Source organism: Leuresthes tenuis, unplaced genomic scaffold, assembly GCF_036924035.1.
Source record: "Leuresthes tenuis unplaced genomic scaffold, fLeuTen1.0.hap1 SCAF_3, whole genome shotgun sequence".
Lineage (NCBI taxonomy): Eukaryota > Metazoa > Chordata > Actinopteri > Atheriniformes > Atherinopsidae > Leuresthes > Leuresthes tenuis.
The window spans coordinates 10,523,328-10,537,864 of record NW_027325357.1 but is presented as its reverse complement, the minus strand read 5'-3'; the positions used below and the strand labels follow the sequence as shown (position 1 = coordinate 10,537,864).

Genomic DNA, 14,537 nt, shown 5'->3' with positions numbered 1-14,537 from the left:
TTGCACTTTTTATTTATGTCACTACTTTGTTTTCCTTATATACCGTTTTGCTTTTTCCCAGAATGGGGTGATTAAAAGTGTTCAACAAGTGTTCAATACCAGTTTTATACGAGCAACCTCATCGAGGCGACACGTGCAAGTTAACGTTTCGACAGCACTTGAAAGCGGCAAAAACTTCAACACCTCTAAACTTGGAAAAAGTCAGTGACAGCGACGCCGCGGGAGCAGCTGGCACACAGTTTATCAGCCGACTTTAACCCGTTGTTTTCCGTCTCACAAACAAGTTCGGGCAGGGTTGGTTGCTGTCGACTGTTGCAGTCATGCACTGCCTCAGAGCGCTGCGTTTGTCAAACGTCGTACAAGTTATTGCCAAAAGTACAGATGCGACCAGGAACGAATTTCTCATTAATTCGGCATGTTGTTGGAGGACAAAGTCAACAAACGCGTTCAAGCGACCACCACCCACTCATTCGGATAATTTCCATCTTAAAATGTAAGTGTGTCTGTGTGATGAGTTGACACCTTTCCGTTGGCGTTGATTCACTTCCTATCCTCTGTTGTCATGGTTTCAAAATATCCTGACGGACATAATTTATTCCTCATTGTGGACAATGTAAAGGGGTGCAAATAGATGGCAATCCAATGTGGCTCGAAAGTCACAGAAGTTGTAATCAGTTTGTTTCAGTCAGCCGACCAACCACTTGAGAGTTTACATGGGGTCCTGTTCACAGAAGGTGCACCTGTCAAAGAAGCATTGGTCCTAAAAATAAAAACACATATAAGCTCCACGTTTCCGCCATGGTCATACACACAAAAAAAATTTTTCAAGTCATTTGTACTTGCATGAACTTTTACTCAAGCTTTGTAAATGAATGAAAGAATGATTGCTTTTTTTCTTTTTCTTAAGCTTGTATTCTTTACTTCACCAGGAACATGCACTCCAAGTCCCCCAGTTTTGGAGTGGAGAACATGCTTTTCTACACCATCACAGACGGAAAAGAGCAAGTACCCATCTCATACTTCACTGCAGTAAGCATAGATTATTTGTGTATTAGTTTGGCTGCCTGTGACTCCATATGCTCTGTAGCTATAGTGTGTTGCATACTGTGTAAGAACATGACGGTTGACCCTAGTTTCATCTTTGTAGGCCCTGAAAAAAACTGGTCTTCAACCCTCGGACCCTCGTCTGAGGGAGTGCATGGAGAAGTTGCGACAGGCTGTGGGGGAATCTGTTGGTGAGGTGATGATGGACAGAGACCTTTTCCACAAGTGAGACAGCTGCATCCCTAGGGACCTGGTCATGTTGTTTCTCAACTCAGAGCAGTAGTATTTGTATTTCACCTTTCAAACAGAGGTGAAATTTAGATGGATTAGAAAGGAATGTCCTCACTAGTCTTATTTACTGCGGCTGGAATGAATTGTGGCATAAAGAAATAAAGTGCCTTTTTCATTAAGTGCATTTTGACATGTTGCAGGAAGGAAAGCACATGAGTTAAAATAGAAATTGATATTGGTTCAATTCTATTTGACCGCCTCAGTTATAGGGTCTTGATATTATACATACAAGCTTACTGGCACTGTACTGTGTATTATTGGTATTGTAATTGTAATTCGTAGACTGTTTTACTTTGATACGTTTAAGTCTAATTTGCTGTAGCTCACCCCACTTCATTACATTCGTTCATCTATTTCTGGTAAAGATAAACAGCTGTTGCTGATCAGCTACACACGTAGCTGTTACATATTTAAGTAAGAGTTTGATTTTTTTTTTTTACTGAATAATGCTGACAGTGCTAAAAGGAAGACTCAGCTCCTGAACGATCTATGGTCTTTCTGATTAAATGGTATGTACTTAAGAAGCACTTTTTTACCTTAATGGACAAAGCTCTTAACAAAATTTGCCTCTCTCTCATGAGGACAGAAATCAGGAACTGCCTGCACTCTTATCTGAGGCCACAGCTGCCTCCATCAATATGATGATATTTAGAAATATGCTTTATATTGCTTTTAAAGGCTTACTTCAGGCTGGGTCAGCACAAGTCAAAAGTTGCTCAGTTTATTGTGTTGGGAGGGGATTTGCTCTCAGTATTTCCAGACTTCACTTCTGGATGTTCTGGGAAGTTAGCTCTCAATCCACAAGCTGGTGCTTTGTCACTGGAGAGATAACACAGCTCCCTTTGCTCTTTCTTCTCTTTCAAGTATTTTATGGTGTTTTTATCAAGGACAGCATGCTGTACCTACAGCCCACGAGGTGGGATGTTTTTTGAGGTAAAGGGAAATCTGTTATCACAGATACTGATGTGCTGCAGATTTTTTTTCTTGTGCTCCTTGAGGTCAGCTGATCATTACATGAAATGTAGAAAGTAACACACAGAGTGAGGAATTTTTTATTTAGTGTTGTTGCTGTTGACAAGGAATGGGGCATTTTAATCTTAATGTTTCTTTGTTCTCTGGAGGTCTCTTCGTGCTGCGATTTAGATTGGACTTGGATCACGACACTAATAGGATTTTGTTATCCTTCATCACCAAGCATGACACTTGCTGGTGCAGGCATTATAGCTGGCTATTTTTAGTCTGACCTTCTGACAACAATCCATTTTTATACAAGGTTTGTTGTAGGTGATATGTCGCATAATTGCCTGTCCCTCAGTCTCTCCCATTGTCATTTGCCATGGAGGAAATCAGAACTGTAGGAAAATGGCATGCAACCATGAGCTTATTTATTTATTTTAATCATGTATAATGCTTTCTTAAATGTTAGTTGAGTCTGGGTCAGAACTTTGTTGATTCGGTTCTATGTTTATGGAGGCTTTCGTTTGCTTTTATCTAATTTCATATGGCTGTAAAGTGGCTACGCCATTTTAAATCCCTTACCTCTGTCTCTGGGTATTGATGAAACTGCTAAAAACTAATCTCTGCTCATTAGATTTACTAGTTTTACTTGTAGATTTACTGGTATTAGTAAATAGTTAAAAAAAATTTTAATTAAAATTAGTAATTAGCTAGTTTTCACCGCTTTAGTGAAAGCAGACACCCATGTGAGCCCTGCACATGTACAGTCTAACACATTAATTTATACTAAAATCAGAGAGGCCACTTAGATGCCATCAAAATACCACAAGAATGCTAAGCGATCATAAAGCAAAATGGTGTGGTGCGAGGCTGGAAACCAGAGGTGTGAACTGCGCTATCTCAGCCACTCGGTGCTCCAGGGAAGTTTCAGGCCCTGGAATGTGGATGACAAAGATCAGTGTACTTCAAAATGAGTCTGAAGCACACAGTTTTAAGGTTCATAAACTTCTCTACTGTTGCTTTGAATTGATTCAGATGTAATTAAGCTTTTGCCTCTTTTACTATTCTGGGGCAGAGAAATACAAAAATGAACCATGGCATTCACCTCTGCTCCTTGCCCCCCTTGTTTCATTTCCATTTACCTTCCACTTGATTATATTCCTAAAAAGATTATAGTGTCTTCACAATGCTTTCCACCATTATGTTTATTTGTTATTCTTTTTTTCCAGGTTGAGCTTTGTTTGGCTGATGGCTCACTCCACACTCTGCCCCACCTATTTTTCCAAAATATCAGTTATGCTACATATTCTATTGGGGATTAGGATGTCTCTGTGAGCCTTTCAAAGCATCTCTGTGAGCTCTCTCACATAGCAATTGATGACCACCCATCGAACCACTGATTTGTCTGCGACCTCCAACAAATTTCTGTGACGAGAAAATCAGGTTTAAAGTCTGGTTTCATGAAGAAGCTTTAGCAGACTGGTAATAATTCATTGGTAATTGCTTACCAGCCTGACAAGCTGTTTCATATGAAACACTGACAGTTAAAATCCTAATTTGGGAGCTTATAGGAAGCATTATAAGCCAATAGCAGATGGAAATGCTTAAGCCATGGTGTTGACTGCTTGTTTCTCTCACACGGTGTCTTTTAGTATAGGACCTGCAATCAAGTTCATATTCATCTTTTAAAATAAAGTAGAATAAGATATATTTAAGAATACTTATTGTGTGTTTACAACAATCCCTGCTCACTGGTATTTTGTTTGACAAGACTAGTCATTACACATTCAAGTCAGGACTTTCTTCAGATTAATTGTCCAATGTCTGGAGATGTGAAAGTCAATGTTAAATAGCATGTGTCGGGACATTTCCGGTATATTAACTGTCATGTTCACTCACACTGATTGCTGGCAGCTGCTGTGACACACTGACACAAGGCAGCATACAAACACATACACACAATAAAAACACTTCATTTTCACTAAGTGCCCAGAGTCACCCACGTCACGGTGTCTTTCTTTTAGGTGTGTCGGTGGCAACATCGTCCTGCTGATCCAGGCCTTCAGAAAGAAATTTATCATCCCAGAGTTCGATGTGTTTGTGCAAAAAATAGATGAAATCTACAAAACTGTGCAAAATCAAAAAGATGGGAAGGTAATCCTTTGTTTGCTTTTCATTGTATCTTCACATAATGTTTTAGTGTAATGATTTTTAATAGTATTTCACATAATGTGGCTTTTGTATGTGGTCGCTAGTTCTCAATGTATAGGGATAAGGCTTCCTTTAAATTATGCTCAATTTTCATGCACCTCACTGCATAAGCTATGACATTCCATTTTAATTTCCAATTTACTCATAAGCGGACTTGCATGAAATGAGGAATCCTCACCTCATTAAGCCTGTTTGTGAAAATATCCCTCAAGCTTCTCTGTCTTTATGCGTGACATTCTTTTTGTTTCTCTTGTGAATTCTGGCAACAGGTTGCAAACTACATCCCCCAGCTGGCCAAGTTTAGCCCAGAGCTATGGGGTGTCTCTTTGTGTACAGTTGATGGCCAGAGGTATGATTTACATTTAAAATGTACTTTTACACAAAACTTCAGTACAATAAGAAAACCTGATGAAAGCATATTGAATCTATTCAAAAGGACGAGGTATGAGTAGAACATTAAAAGAAATGAAAAGTTGTGAAAACGGACAATGTTCTTGAGTTTAGCACAGTTGTCAGTGTGCATATGCCTTTATGCTTGAATTTATATAGTTAGGTGTAGACCAAGAAGTTCATCTGTAGGCAAGCATCAGAGACTTGAATTTGATATGGATTGAAATTAAATTAAATTAAATTAAATGGAAAGCCAGTGGAGTGACATGTGCCCTTTTTGGTTGATCGAACTGTAGAGTCGCTGCCGTGTTGTTGACCATCTTCAAAGGTTTCTGTTGTGCATCCCAGGAGACCTTCTGTCAGTGCATTGCAGTAGTCCAGCCGAGGAATGTACATGGTCTTTAACCAAAGTTGTGTGGCACACTGAGTCAGATTTAGCTTGATATTTCTTATTTTGTGAAGTAGAGAGACGGACACAACAAGCGAGAAGCACAACATCCCATGATATCCAGGTCTGTCACAGCCTTGATCAGGAAGATAGATGATGTTGTGTTAGATGGGTATATTATATTGGCGAGGGTGATAAATAATGTGTCTTTGGAACGTTTTACTGAAGGCCTTGAGCCATTGTGCTGAAACTATGAGGTCATCTGTTGGGAATGAAAGGTACAGTTTTGTCTGCATAGCAGTGATATGAGAAGCCATTTGAGTAAATGACTGGACCTAAGAAAATGGTATGTGTGAGAGAAGTTGCTAAATACAAATACACCTTTGCACTTGGCTAAACCCACTCATCACATTCTCTATTAAGTTGCTGTTTTTGAGCCGTGGAGTTGTATTTTCCTCTTCAGATGGAGATTTCCCATCTAACGTTAGGAATTTCAATACAATTTTATTGAAAAATACATGGATTATCTGGATGGTGTTTTTTTTTAAGCTCAAGAATAGTCAACTGTCCTATTTTGCACAACACCATGCAACAGCTAGAGGGTTCCTGTTAAGAAAATTCTCTCAATGAGGCTCAGAGTCTCTGGTGTCAGTTAACACAAAGGTTTAATCTTGCAGCAAGGAGACATGTCTGTCTTCGCCAGCACACAGTGTCCCTGGACCCTGCAACATCGTAAAACATTCTCACACATGGTGCTGCTTTTCTCATAGTATAACTTCATGATATTTTTATAGTTCTTGGTTTGAATCTCGGCTGGGACCTCTCTGTGTGGAGTTTGCATGTTCTCCCCATGTATGCGTAGGTTCTTTCTAAGTACCCTGGCTTCCTCCAACTGTCCAAAGACTGGCATGTTAGGTCAGTTCTAAAGAGGTGACTCTAAATTGTCCCTAGGAGTGGGAGCGTGCATGGTTGTTTGTCTCATTTGTCTCTGTGTGGCCCTGGAATAGACTGGCAACCTGTCCAGGGTGCACCCCGCCTCTCGTCCAATAGCAGCTGGGATAAGCTCCAGCCCTTTGCAACCTTGAATTGGATTAAGCAGGTATAGAAAATGGATAGTTGAATGAAAGTTATTAGTCGTTTTGTTCTTTGTCCCATAGCCCTACATTTGCAACAGATTTAGGAAGGCAAGTCAAATGTAGAACAGTGTTTCCTCTTTCTCTGCTGAAACCGATATACTTCGAAGTGTGTGTTTGGAGAGATTCAAACATTATATCCCAGATCCCGTAGGCTTTAAAGGCCCTTTTCCACCTTCTCTCTTCAGACACTCTGTAGGTGACACCAAGCAGCCATTCTGCTTGCAGTCATGCGTGAAGCCCCTGCAATATGCTGTTGCTGTCCACGAGGCTGGAACAGAGAAAGTTCACAGCTATGTTGGCATGGAACCCAGCGGACTCAAGTTCAATGTGCTCTCACTTGATGATGAAGGTGTATAAGGACTCATCAGCTAAGCTTTTTCCTTATTAAGTTATGATAACAAAATCACATAAAAACTAACAATTTCAGCCTTTTTTTCCTTAAATTTCAAGGGATTTGAAAATGACTTACAATATCATACATATTCATATCTGTTTGTAACTGAATTATTTTCTCCTTTGGTCATACTGTATGCTGTCTGATATCATACTTTAAATATTGATCCACAGTAAATTTGTTGATTGATTTACGTTCCCAAGGACCCTTGTACAAAGCTATTATTTAGCCTAGAACTCCTCTTTAACTTTCCCCCTTATCTTATTGCACTCTCTTCTAGATAAGCCCCACAACCCCATGGTGAATGCTGGAGCAATCCTAATCAGCTCTCTTATCAAGGTAAACAGATGGACTTGAGGTCAGATAGTTGAGTCGGCACAACAAATTAACTCCTCTTTCAAGTTAAAGTCAGTAATGGAAAAATGTTTACATACTGTAATGTGAACCTTGGAGTCACATGAGTGTAACAGTGACAAAACTTACACTAGAGCCATTGAGTTAATTTTGCTTTAATGTATTTAAGAGAAGTCTGAAAAACTCAAGAACAAAAAAATAACTATATCCTTTAGCCCTTTGGCTTATGGTCGCTGCCTATCTTTCCTCCACTTGCACCAGTTGACACCAAGATACTAAATTATGCAATCTAACATATTCACGAGCTTTGTCACACTGTGTAATTAGTAGTAAAACATAAATGAGGGAACTAGCTGAACATCAACATATTTTCATACAAGCAACTCTTTCTTTGTTTTCAGCCTCATTCAAATAAGGCAGAAAAGTTTGACTATGTAAGTACTGTGCCTCAGATTTTGCCCTGTTAAAACAGCAGGTATAAAAATGCAGAGTTGTTTTCTTAGTAGTCAGAGATTCGCTCCAGTACACAGACATTTCAACCTTTTGGTTCCCAGGTTATGGAGTTTGTGAAAAAGATGGCCGGCCAAGAATATGTGGGATTCAGCAATGCAACGTGAGTGTACTGTACAATTAATGAATTGTTTTACCTTTTATGTATTTTATCTGTTTAGTATGACTAAGTTGCCAGAGTTACCTGATTAGTCAAAGTACATGTCCACTGCCTCACTGCATTATTGATGCTTCAGTATTGACCTCCTCTTCTTCTGTGTCTCAGGTTTCAGTCAGAAAAGGAAACGGGGGACAGAAATTTTGCCATTGGATACTACATGAAAGAGAAGAAGGTCAGTTACAGCACATTTTGAAATGTTATTTCCTGTTGCAGCAGGTTTGAGGTACAGTTTGATGCTGACATAACCATCTCCGTCTCCAAGTCCTTACAAACACATTTCGGTGTGTTGTGATGTGTAATGTGAAAAACAACAAACCCCCCTGTCTTGTTTTGTCTGTGCAGTAGTCCATTATCCAAAGCTGTCATATAATTATAAAACACAAAACCAAATACTCTTTACAGATTAATTAGCCACATATATTGACAACATAAAGCTAATAATTAGCTAATAATCTGATTTTATTCACCAGTGTTTTCCTCCCAGAGCAGAAATGATTGATGCCCTTGACTTCTACTTTCAGGTAAACTGCTTTGGCTTGAGTATTCGATTCATGTTATTGAAGCCACAGTTGATTGTTTCAGTAGGTTCAATGTTAAACTGATCCTATTTTGCACTCAGCTTTGTTCCATTGAGGTGACTTGCGAATCAGGAAGTATCATGGCTGCCACTCTGGCCAATGGAGGGATCTGTCCAATCACAGGCGAGTGTGTCTTAAGTGCTGAGGCCGTGCGAAACACCTTGAGCCTCATGCACTCATGTGGCATGTATGACTTCTCTGGACAGATGGCTTTTCATGTGAGTGACGTCAGGATGCAACAAGCCACTCTGACCATACATAAAGTTCACCCGTTTGTAGAAAACAAATGTCTCATGCAGCCTCATACTCTCATCTCCCAGGTGGGCTTACCTGCAAAATCTGGGGTGTCTGGTGCAATACTGCTAGTGATCCCCAACGTCATGGGAGTGATGTGTTGGTCTCCTCCACTGGACAGAGTTGGGAACAGTGTCCGGGGAATACACTTCTGTCAGGCAAGTCATTTTGAAAATATTTCAAAATGAATTTTCTAAGTGATTATCGCATGAAATTATTCTGATGGCTCAGCTGGTTGTTGTCTGCCACACGGGCTTTTTAAGCCTCTGTACCTGGCTGTGCATCCGTCCTCTTATACTACTGTGTTTTATTTTACACAATATCTCTTGAATACCCTGAGGAAAATACATTTATCTTAAATTGCCACAAATGTTTACTTGGGACTAGTCGACTAATAAACTTCTGTTTACACAAAAAAAAAAAAATCTCATTTGAGGCACTGTTAAGAACTTGCCAAACCAACATGCACCATACCATTTTTGTCTGTGTGTCATGGTAGATTGCAGTATAAACTGTAATGCATAGTGACACCTACCATGTCAAAGGACTGGCCTCATGTAAACAAAGGAGATAACAACTCAGTCACTGACCTCAGAAGCTAAAATCCTGTAGTTTTCCATGATTACACATCAGTGCTTCAGTGATCTGAAAATCTTAACACTGGACGTTTCTAAGAGTTAGTTTTCTTTGACCTTGAGTTGTGTTTACATGTTGATGAAACATAATGCTTCATTAATTTGACTCCAGTATTGACTAATAAGATATTGGTGGTCAAAGTCAAGATCACTTAGATGTCATAAAAAGTGTTTTTGGTTGTAACTCAGGAATTATTGATAAATGAGTCAATTATTCACACAAATAATATGAGGATGAAATAATTAATTAATGGTGTTTAATATATAAAAGGTCAAAGGCCAACTTCACTGTGACATTGAAATGTTCTGTGTCTTCAGGAACTTGTGTCACAGTTCAATTTCCACAATTATGACAACTTGAGGCACTTTGTAAAGAAGCAGGACCCCCGCAGGCTGGATGGAGATGACAGGGTGAGTTGCTTGTTATTTGTTTGTCATATTAAATGTCTTGTTGCCCTCTGTATTAATACTATATACATATATGTTTTTGCAGAACAAGTCTGTTTTCAACTTGATGTTTGCTGCCTACAGTGGAGATGTGTCAGCCCTGAGAAGGTACAGGAAGTCCCAGTTGTTGCATAAAAAATGTCTGTTTACACCAGGCTTAAGTAAAACAAACAAAAAAAAAAAAATCATACAGAAGGGAAAACTATATTTAAGAGTAGTAAATTGCCTGGCTGGTGCTTGGATTTCCAGCTTGTTTGAACTTTAGGATTTGCATTATTTTCTCTCGTATCCAACATGCCGCGTAGAAGCAGCAGCATTTGTTGTCTTTCTCCTGCTTTCTTTCTGTAGCTTCTGTAGTCGAGCTGCTGTATTCACTATCAGAAATGTTAAGTATTTTTGAGCCTGGGCTCTGTATTCCCGTCTTTAAAATCCACATGAATAATAGGAACAGAAATGTTTGGAATTCGTCCAATATTGATTGAAAGTACTAAAGCCTATTTGTGAAAGAGCTGCAATGTCATGTGATGGAATAATTTTTGGTGCGGCGCTGATGCCAAATTTAATTAATTTTTTTTCTTCTATTTGTTAGGCAGTAATCATCCCGGACAAAAGCTTCTTGCTCAGTGTTTCTATCCATTTACAGCAGAGTCTGTGCAACTTTTGTAAGGCCTGGCAAGTGATTTTATGCCACATTTCTTAAATGCAGAAACACTGACCAGTATTCATTTTTGTGATCTTTAAGTAGCGATAAGCTATACACCAACACTGTTGTGTTACAACAAAAACTATATTTGTTTCTGAAGGACCTCTCTTTATAATTGTGTGAGCCACTTACAATAACAATCTGAGTCTGTTACTAGCAAAAACAATCACTGTCACGGACAATTACCCCTTGGACTAGTCTATGTACTGAACATTGCAGCCATTACCCCTTGGACTAGTCTATGTACTGAACATTGCAGCCATTACCCCTTGGACTAGTCTATGTACTGAACATTGCAGCCATTACCCCTTGGACTAGTCTATGTACTGAACATTGCAGCCATTACCCCTTGGACTAGTCTATGTACTGAACATTGCAGCCATTACCCCTTGGACTAGTCTATGTACTGAACATTGCAGCCATTTAGCAATTAATAGACACAAAGCTTTTTCTCAATAATGGATTGATTCAACACAGTTTTACCCCCATTATTCATGTAGACCCCAAAATTTGGTCGATTTGATTTTAGATTTAATGTATTCTAAAAATGCATCATTGAACTGTTAAAGAATATCTTGTTACGGTGCAGATTTGCCCTTTCATCAATGGACATGGATCTGAAAGACTATGACTCCCGAACAGCACTACATATTGCTGCAGCAGAGGGTGAGCTCCTGATGTTCTTGCTATTAATGTTCCTGGTATTAAGTATAACCCTCAGCTACATATCTCGAGTCATTTGTTAGAACTCAGTTATTTGTCTTTACCATGATGATTGATACCACAGACAAAATATGTTCACTTAGCAGTCACAAGAAGTGTTGGTACTGATCAGGGAATCACATACAGTTATCACATCTGCCTCTGCACAACGACACAACAAAATGTCCTTGAAATGAGTCTAGAAAAGACATTTTCCACGTTAAATGATTTGGCTGTATTCACCAAATGGTAAAATATTTAATAAATGCTTGTATTTGTCCCATAACAAGGTTATAGTTTATGTAACCCTGTGCAAAGACTGCTAATACAAAGCAGCATTTTTTTTAGTTAAGAAGTTGCTCGACTGCAGCTTTCACGTCGACACACACAAGACAAACAGTTCTAAACTTAAACTGCAGCTGAGCTAACAAGTTCATCAGCTTCATTGAGTTTGTCGCAACGACCTCAAGCAAACTTGGTGTTGCTGAACGATAACAGTGTGGGATAACAGAGGTGACAGATTTCCCCTCCAAAATGCTTCACTTTAAATGTGGAGCCATTGGTAAAAAACTGCAGTCAAACTGTCGAAAGGGTTTGTATCCGACCTGAATCCCATGTTGATAGGTTCACGTTCATTCATGTAGTCATCCAGTTCTTCTGTGAATAAATGTTGTTTTTCCTCCCCTGCACTTTATTTTCATCTCATTGTCTCATAGGGGAAAACAGTTTCCTGTTCCTGATTGACTCAGATATCCCTCTCAGTCAATCAGTCAAACCCTTGGCCCCCTAATGTTCATGAGTGTTATTAATCAAAAATGTGATTTTGCTCTATCAATTTCTATTTTAAACTACAGGCGTTCAGTACCTCTGGTTCGCATTATGCAAACTACTAATGAATTACCTCTTAAACCCTTTTAGAGACTAATACAGTGGAGTATTTATCTTCTATTGTAAGCTTAGTTTTAAAGCATAGATTTAATTCTCTGAAAGAGGTTTGCAAGCAAGTTATTTGTTTCGATGATTAAAATGAGATTAAGAAATGCTTTCCTCTAAATGGAAAAAGGCATAGCTCTGCACTCCTAATTCTGACTGTGAGTTGAATCATGACTTGAGGATATTATCATATGTTTGTTTGTGTTTTATTTCTTGCTTTTTTTCTTCTTCATCTCTAGTATCTCTGTGTTTTCCACTCCACTTACAGTTTATGAAGCTATTATATAATGATTACTAATATGTAATAGATTATGTAGATTTGGGTTATTTGATTTTCAAAAAGGTTGTGTGCTGTTCCATTACATTACTTATGAATTAATTTGGCCCTGATTCAAAACTACATTCTGTTCATTCTCAGGTCACTTGGACGTGGTGAAGTTCCTCACTGAAACCTGCAAAGTTGATCCATTTGTAGAGGACAGGTGAGACTAGATCTGCACGCCTGACAACATCTTTCAATCCTTCAGCTTTTTTTGCTGCATCTTATCCTTACACAAGTGATCAAATGTTTTGTTTCCTTTGTGATGCTTCTTATATATCTGTTTATGTTGGTTAATTTTACACATAATGGCGCACAACAATACATATACTTTTCATTCATATACTGGAAATCTTATGGTCTTTGCCATGTTCTGAATTTATACAATTATCTCTTTATGACTAATAACAGTTAGTGTGCACCGCTCAACATTCTCCGTCCAACTTTGCTAAATTCTCTCATCATCACATGCAGGTGGGGGAACATTCCAGTTGATGAGGCCCTGCAGTTTGGACACGAAGAAGTGGTGACTTTGATCAAAGATTACCAGCAGAACTGGAAGCGGCAGGAAAAGCAACACAGTGAGGCTGAGCATCCCCAGAAGCTGGACACCATTGAGGGCATGGTGTGATGTCTGCAACAACAAGTCTTCAACTGTATCGTGCCTGGGAATGTGTGCAATTTCTTTTAGGATTTAGAGGTCCATTTGTAACACATGAAATAAGTGCCAAACAAAGCATGACAACATGTATATAAATGAACATTACGCATTGCAGCAAATCAAACTGTACATCAGGACACAATATACTATTTAAAGAAAAATGTACATAGACAGTTTTTAAAACAATGTGCTGACTTGTGCTGTATGATTTTATAAGCTCTACAGATGTTTTTTATGCATAAAGGGCTTTTGATTACTCAAAACAGTGCATGTTTTCTTATTGTTAGCTTGTTAAAACCTTTAAAGATTTATATACAAAATTTCAAGGAAATGAAATGTACGTGATCCCATAAACAACATAATGTTTATTGTACTGAATATGAAATGTTCTACTGTAAATAATGTCAGATTACTGACTTTCACAAGCACCGTTTTAACTGCGTACACACAAGAATCTAAAATGAATTGAAATGTTTTCATATGTATTCTACTTGTTATAAAAGATTTATCTGCCACCCATAGTTTTGTTTTACTAGATTTTTTTTATGTTAGCCAACACTCCCAATTCATTATTGAATATGACATGGCACCACTTAATCACTTGAAATCTCTTGACAGACTGGCCTTTCACTGACTTCGCACACATAGTTAATCAAGGCTGAGATGCAGCACATTTATTTGGCCTTCTGCTCCAACTCACGTGTGCTTCAGTTTCTCTAAAGTCCATTAGATGGCAATGTGTCATCATGAAACAAATCTGAAAGCTCACAGCACTGAAGAGGAGACTTCTGAGCATTAAACAGCTTATATCAGACGGACATAACACCCAGAAGGGCTGTGGCAGACCCTGCTGATCTGGAAGATAGAGCCTCCTGAGCCTCCTGAGCTAACAGTATGCTGCCAAACAATGGGCTTGTACTCCTTAAACTGAATCATTTTTGTCTGCTTGATTAATGACTTCTGCATGGAGAAGCCACAGGATTACGAGCAGATGTAGCATCAGTATAGGCAGCTGACAGCTGAAAAATAACAATTTATTGCCCACACTTAGTTTACTGAAAAACATTAAATAAAATCGACCATTCGTTGGCAGTTGATTCTTTTCTGAAGGAAGTATGCAGGCAATATATCAATCTGTGCTTGATGGATAGGAGATATTTACTGCTTTCTTAAAATAATTATAGTTTTTGACACTGGGACGTTTCCTAGATTAAATAAATCAATGATATCAATGATTTTAGATGATATAAACCTTTTTACCTTAACAATATTAAAGAAACCAAACTATTATGATTCTAATTGACAACCCATGAGTCACTTCTGACAAATGATGCCATCTGTTAAACAGATTAATTATGCCCTTTTCAGATAAGTAATATAACATTTCATATCTGAAAAGGACCTGAGAACATTGATTTTGAATTATTTTA

At 38.5% G+C, this 14,537-nt stretch overlaps 1 protein-coding gene across 1 annotated transcript; it reads left to right on the top strand.

Moving 5' to 3' along the window:
* The first annotated feature begins 256 nt into the window (after window positions 1–256).
* gls2b (glutaminase 2b (liver, mitochondrial)) lies at window positions 257–13,268 on the top strand. Its single transcript, XM_072381752.1, has 18 exons — window positions 257–493; window positions 930–1,029; window positions 1,148–1,269; window positions 4,317–4,446; window positions 4,773–4,852; window positions 6,603–6,766; window positions 7,092–7,150; window positions 7,567–7,599; window positions 7,720–7,778; window positions 7,941–8,007; window positions 8,306–8,356; window positions 8,455–8,631; window positions 8,734–8,865; window positions 9,661–9,753; window positions 9,836–9,897; window positions 11,082–11,158; window positions 12,546–12,609; window positions 12,921–13,268. The coding sequence occupies exons 1-18, from the start codon at window positions 321–323 to the stop codon at window positions 13,075–13,077; spliced, it is 1,800 nt and encodes a 599-aa protein (XP_072237853.1). The 5' UTR covers window positions 257–320; the 3' UTR covers window positions 13,078–13,268.
* The last annotated feature ends 1,269 nt before the right edge of the window (window positions 13,269–14,537 follow it).

Excerpts from the sequence above, each read along its gene's own strand:
- gls2b (XM_072381752.1), top strand. The coding sequence starts at position 321 with ATGCACTGCCTCAGAGCGCTGCGTTTGTCAAACGTCGTACAAGTTATT. Across the intron at positions 6,767-7,091 it reads GCTCTCACTTGATGATGAAG|ATAAGCCCCACAACCCCATG; the intron begins GTGTATAAGGAC and ends ACTCTCTTCTAG. Across the intron at positions 7,600-7,719 it reads AGGCAGAAAAGTTTGACTAT|GTTATGGAGTTTGTGAAAAA; the intron begins GTAAGTACTGTG and ends TTTGGTTCCCAG.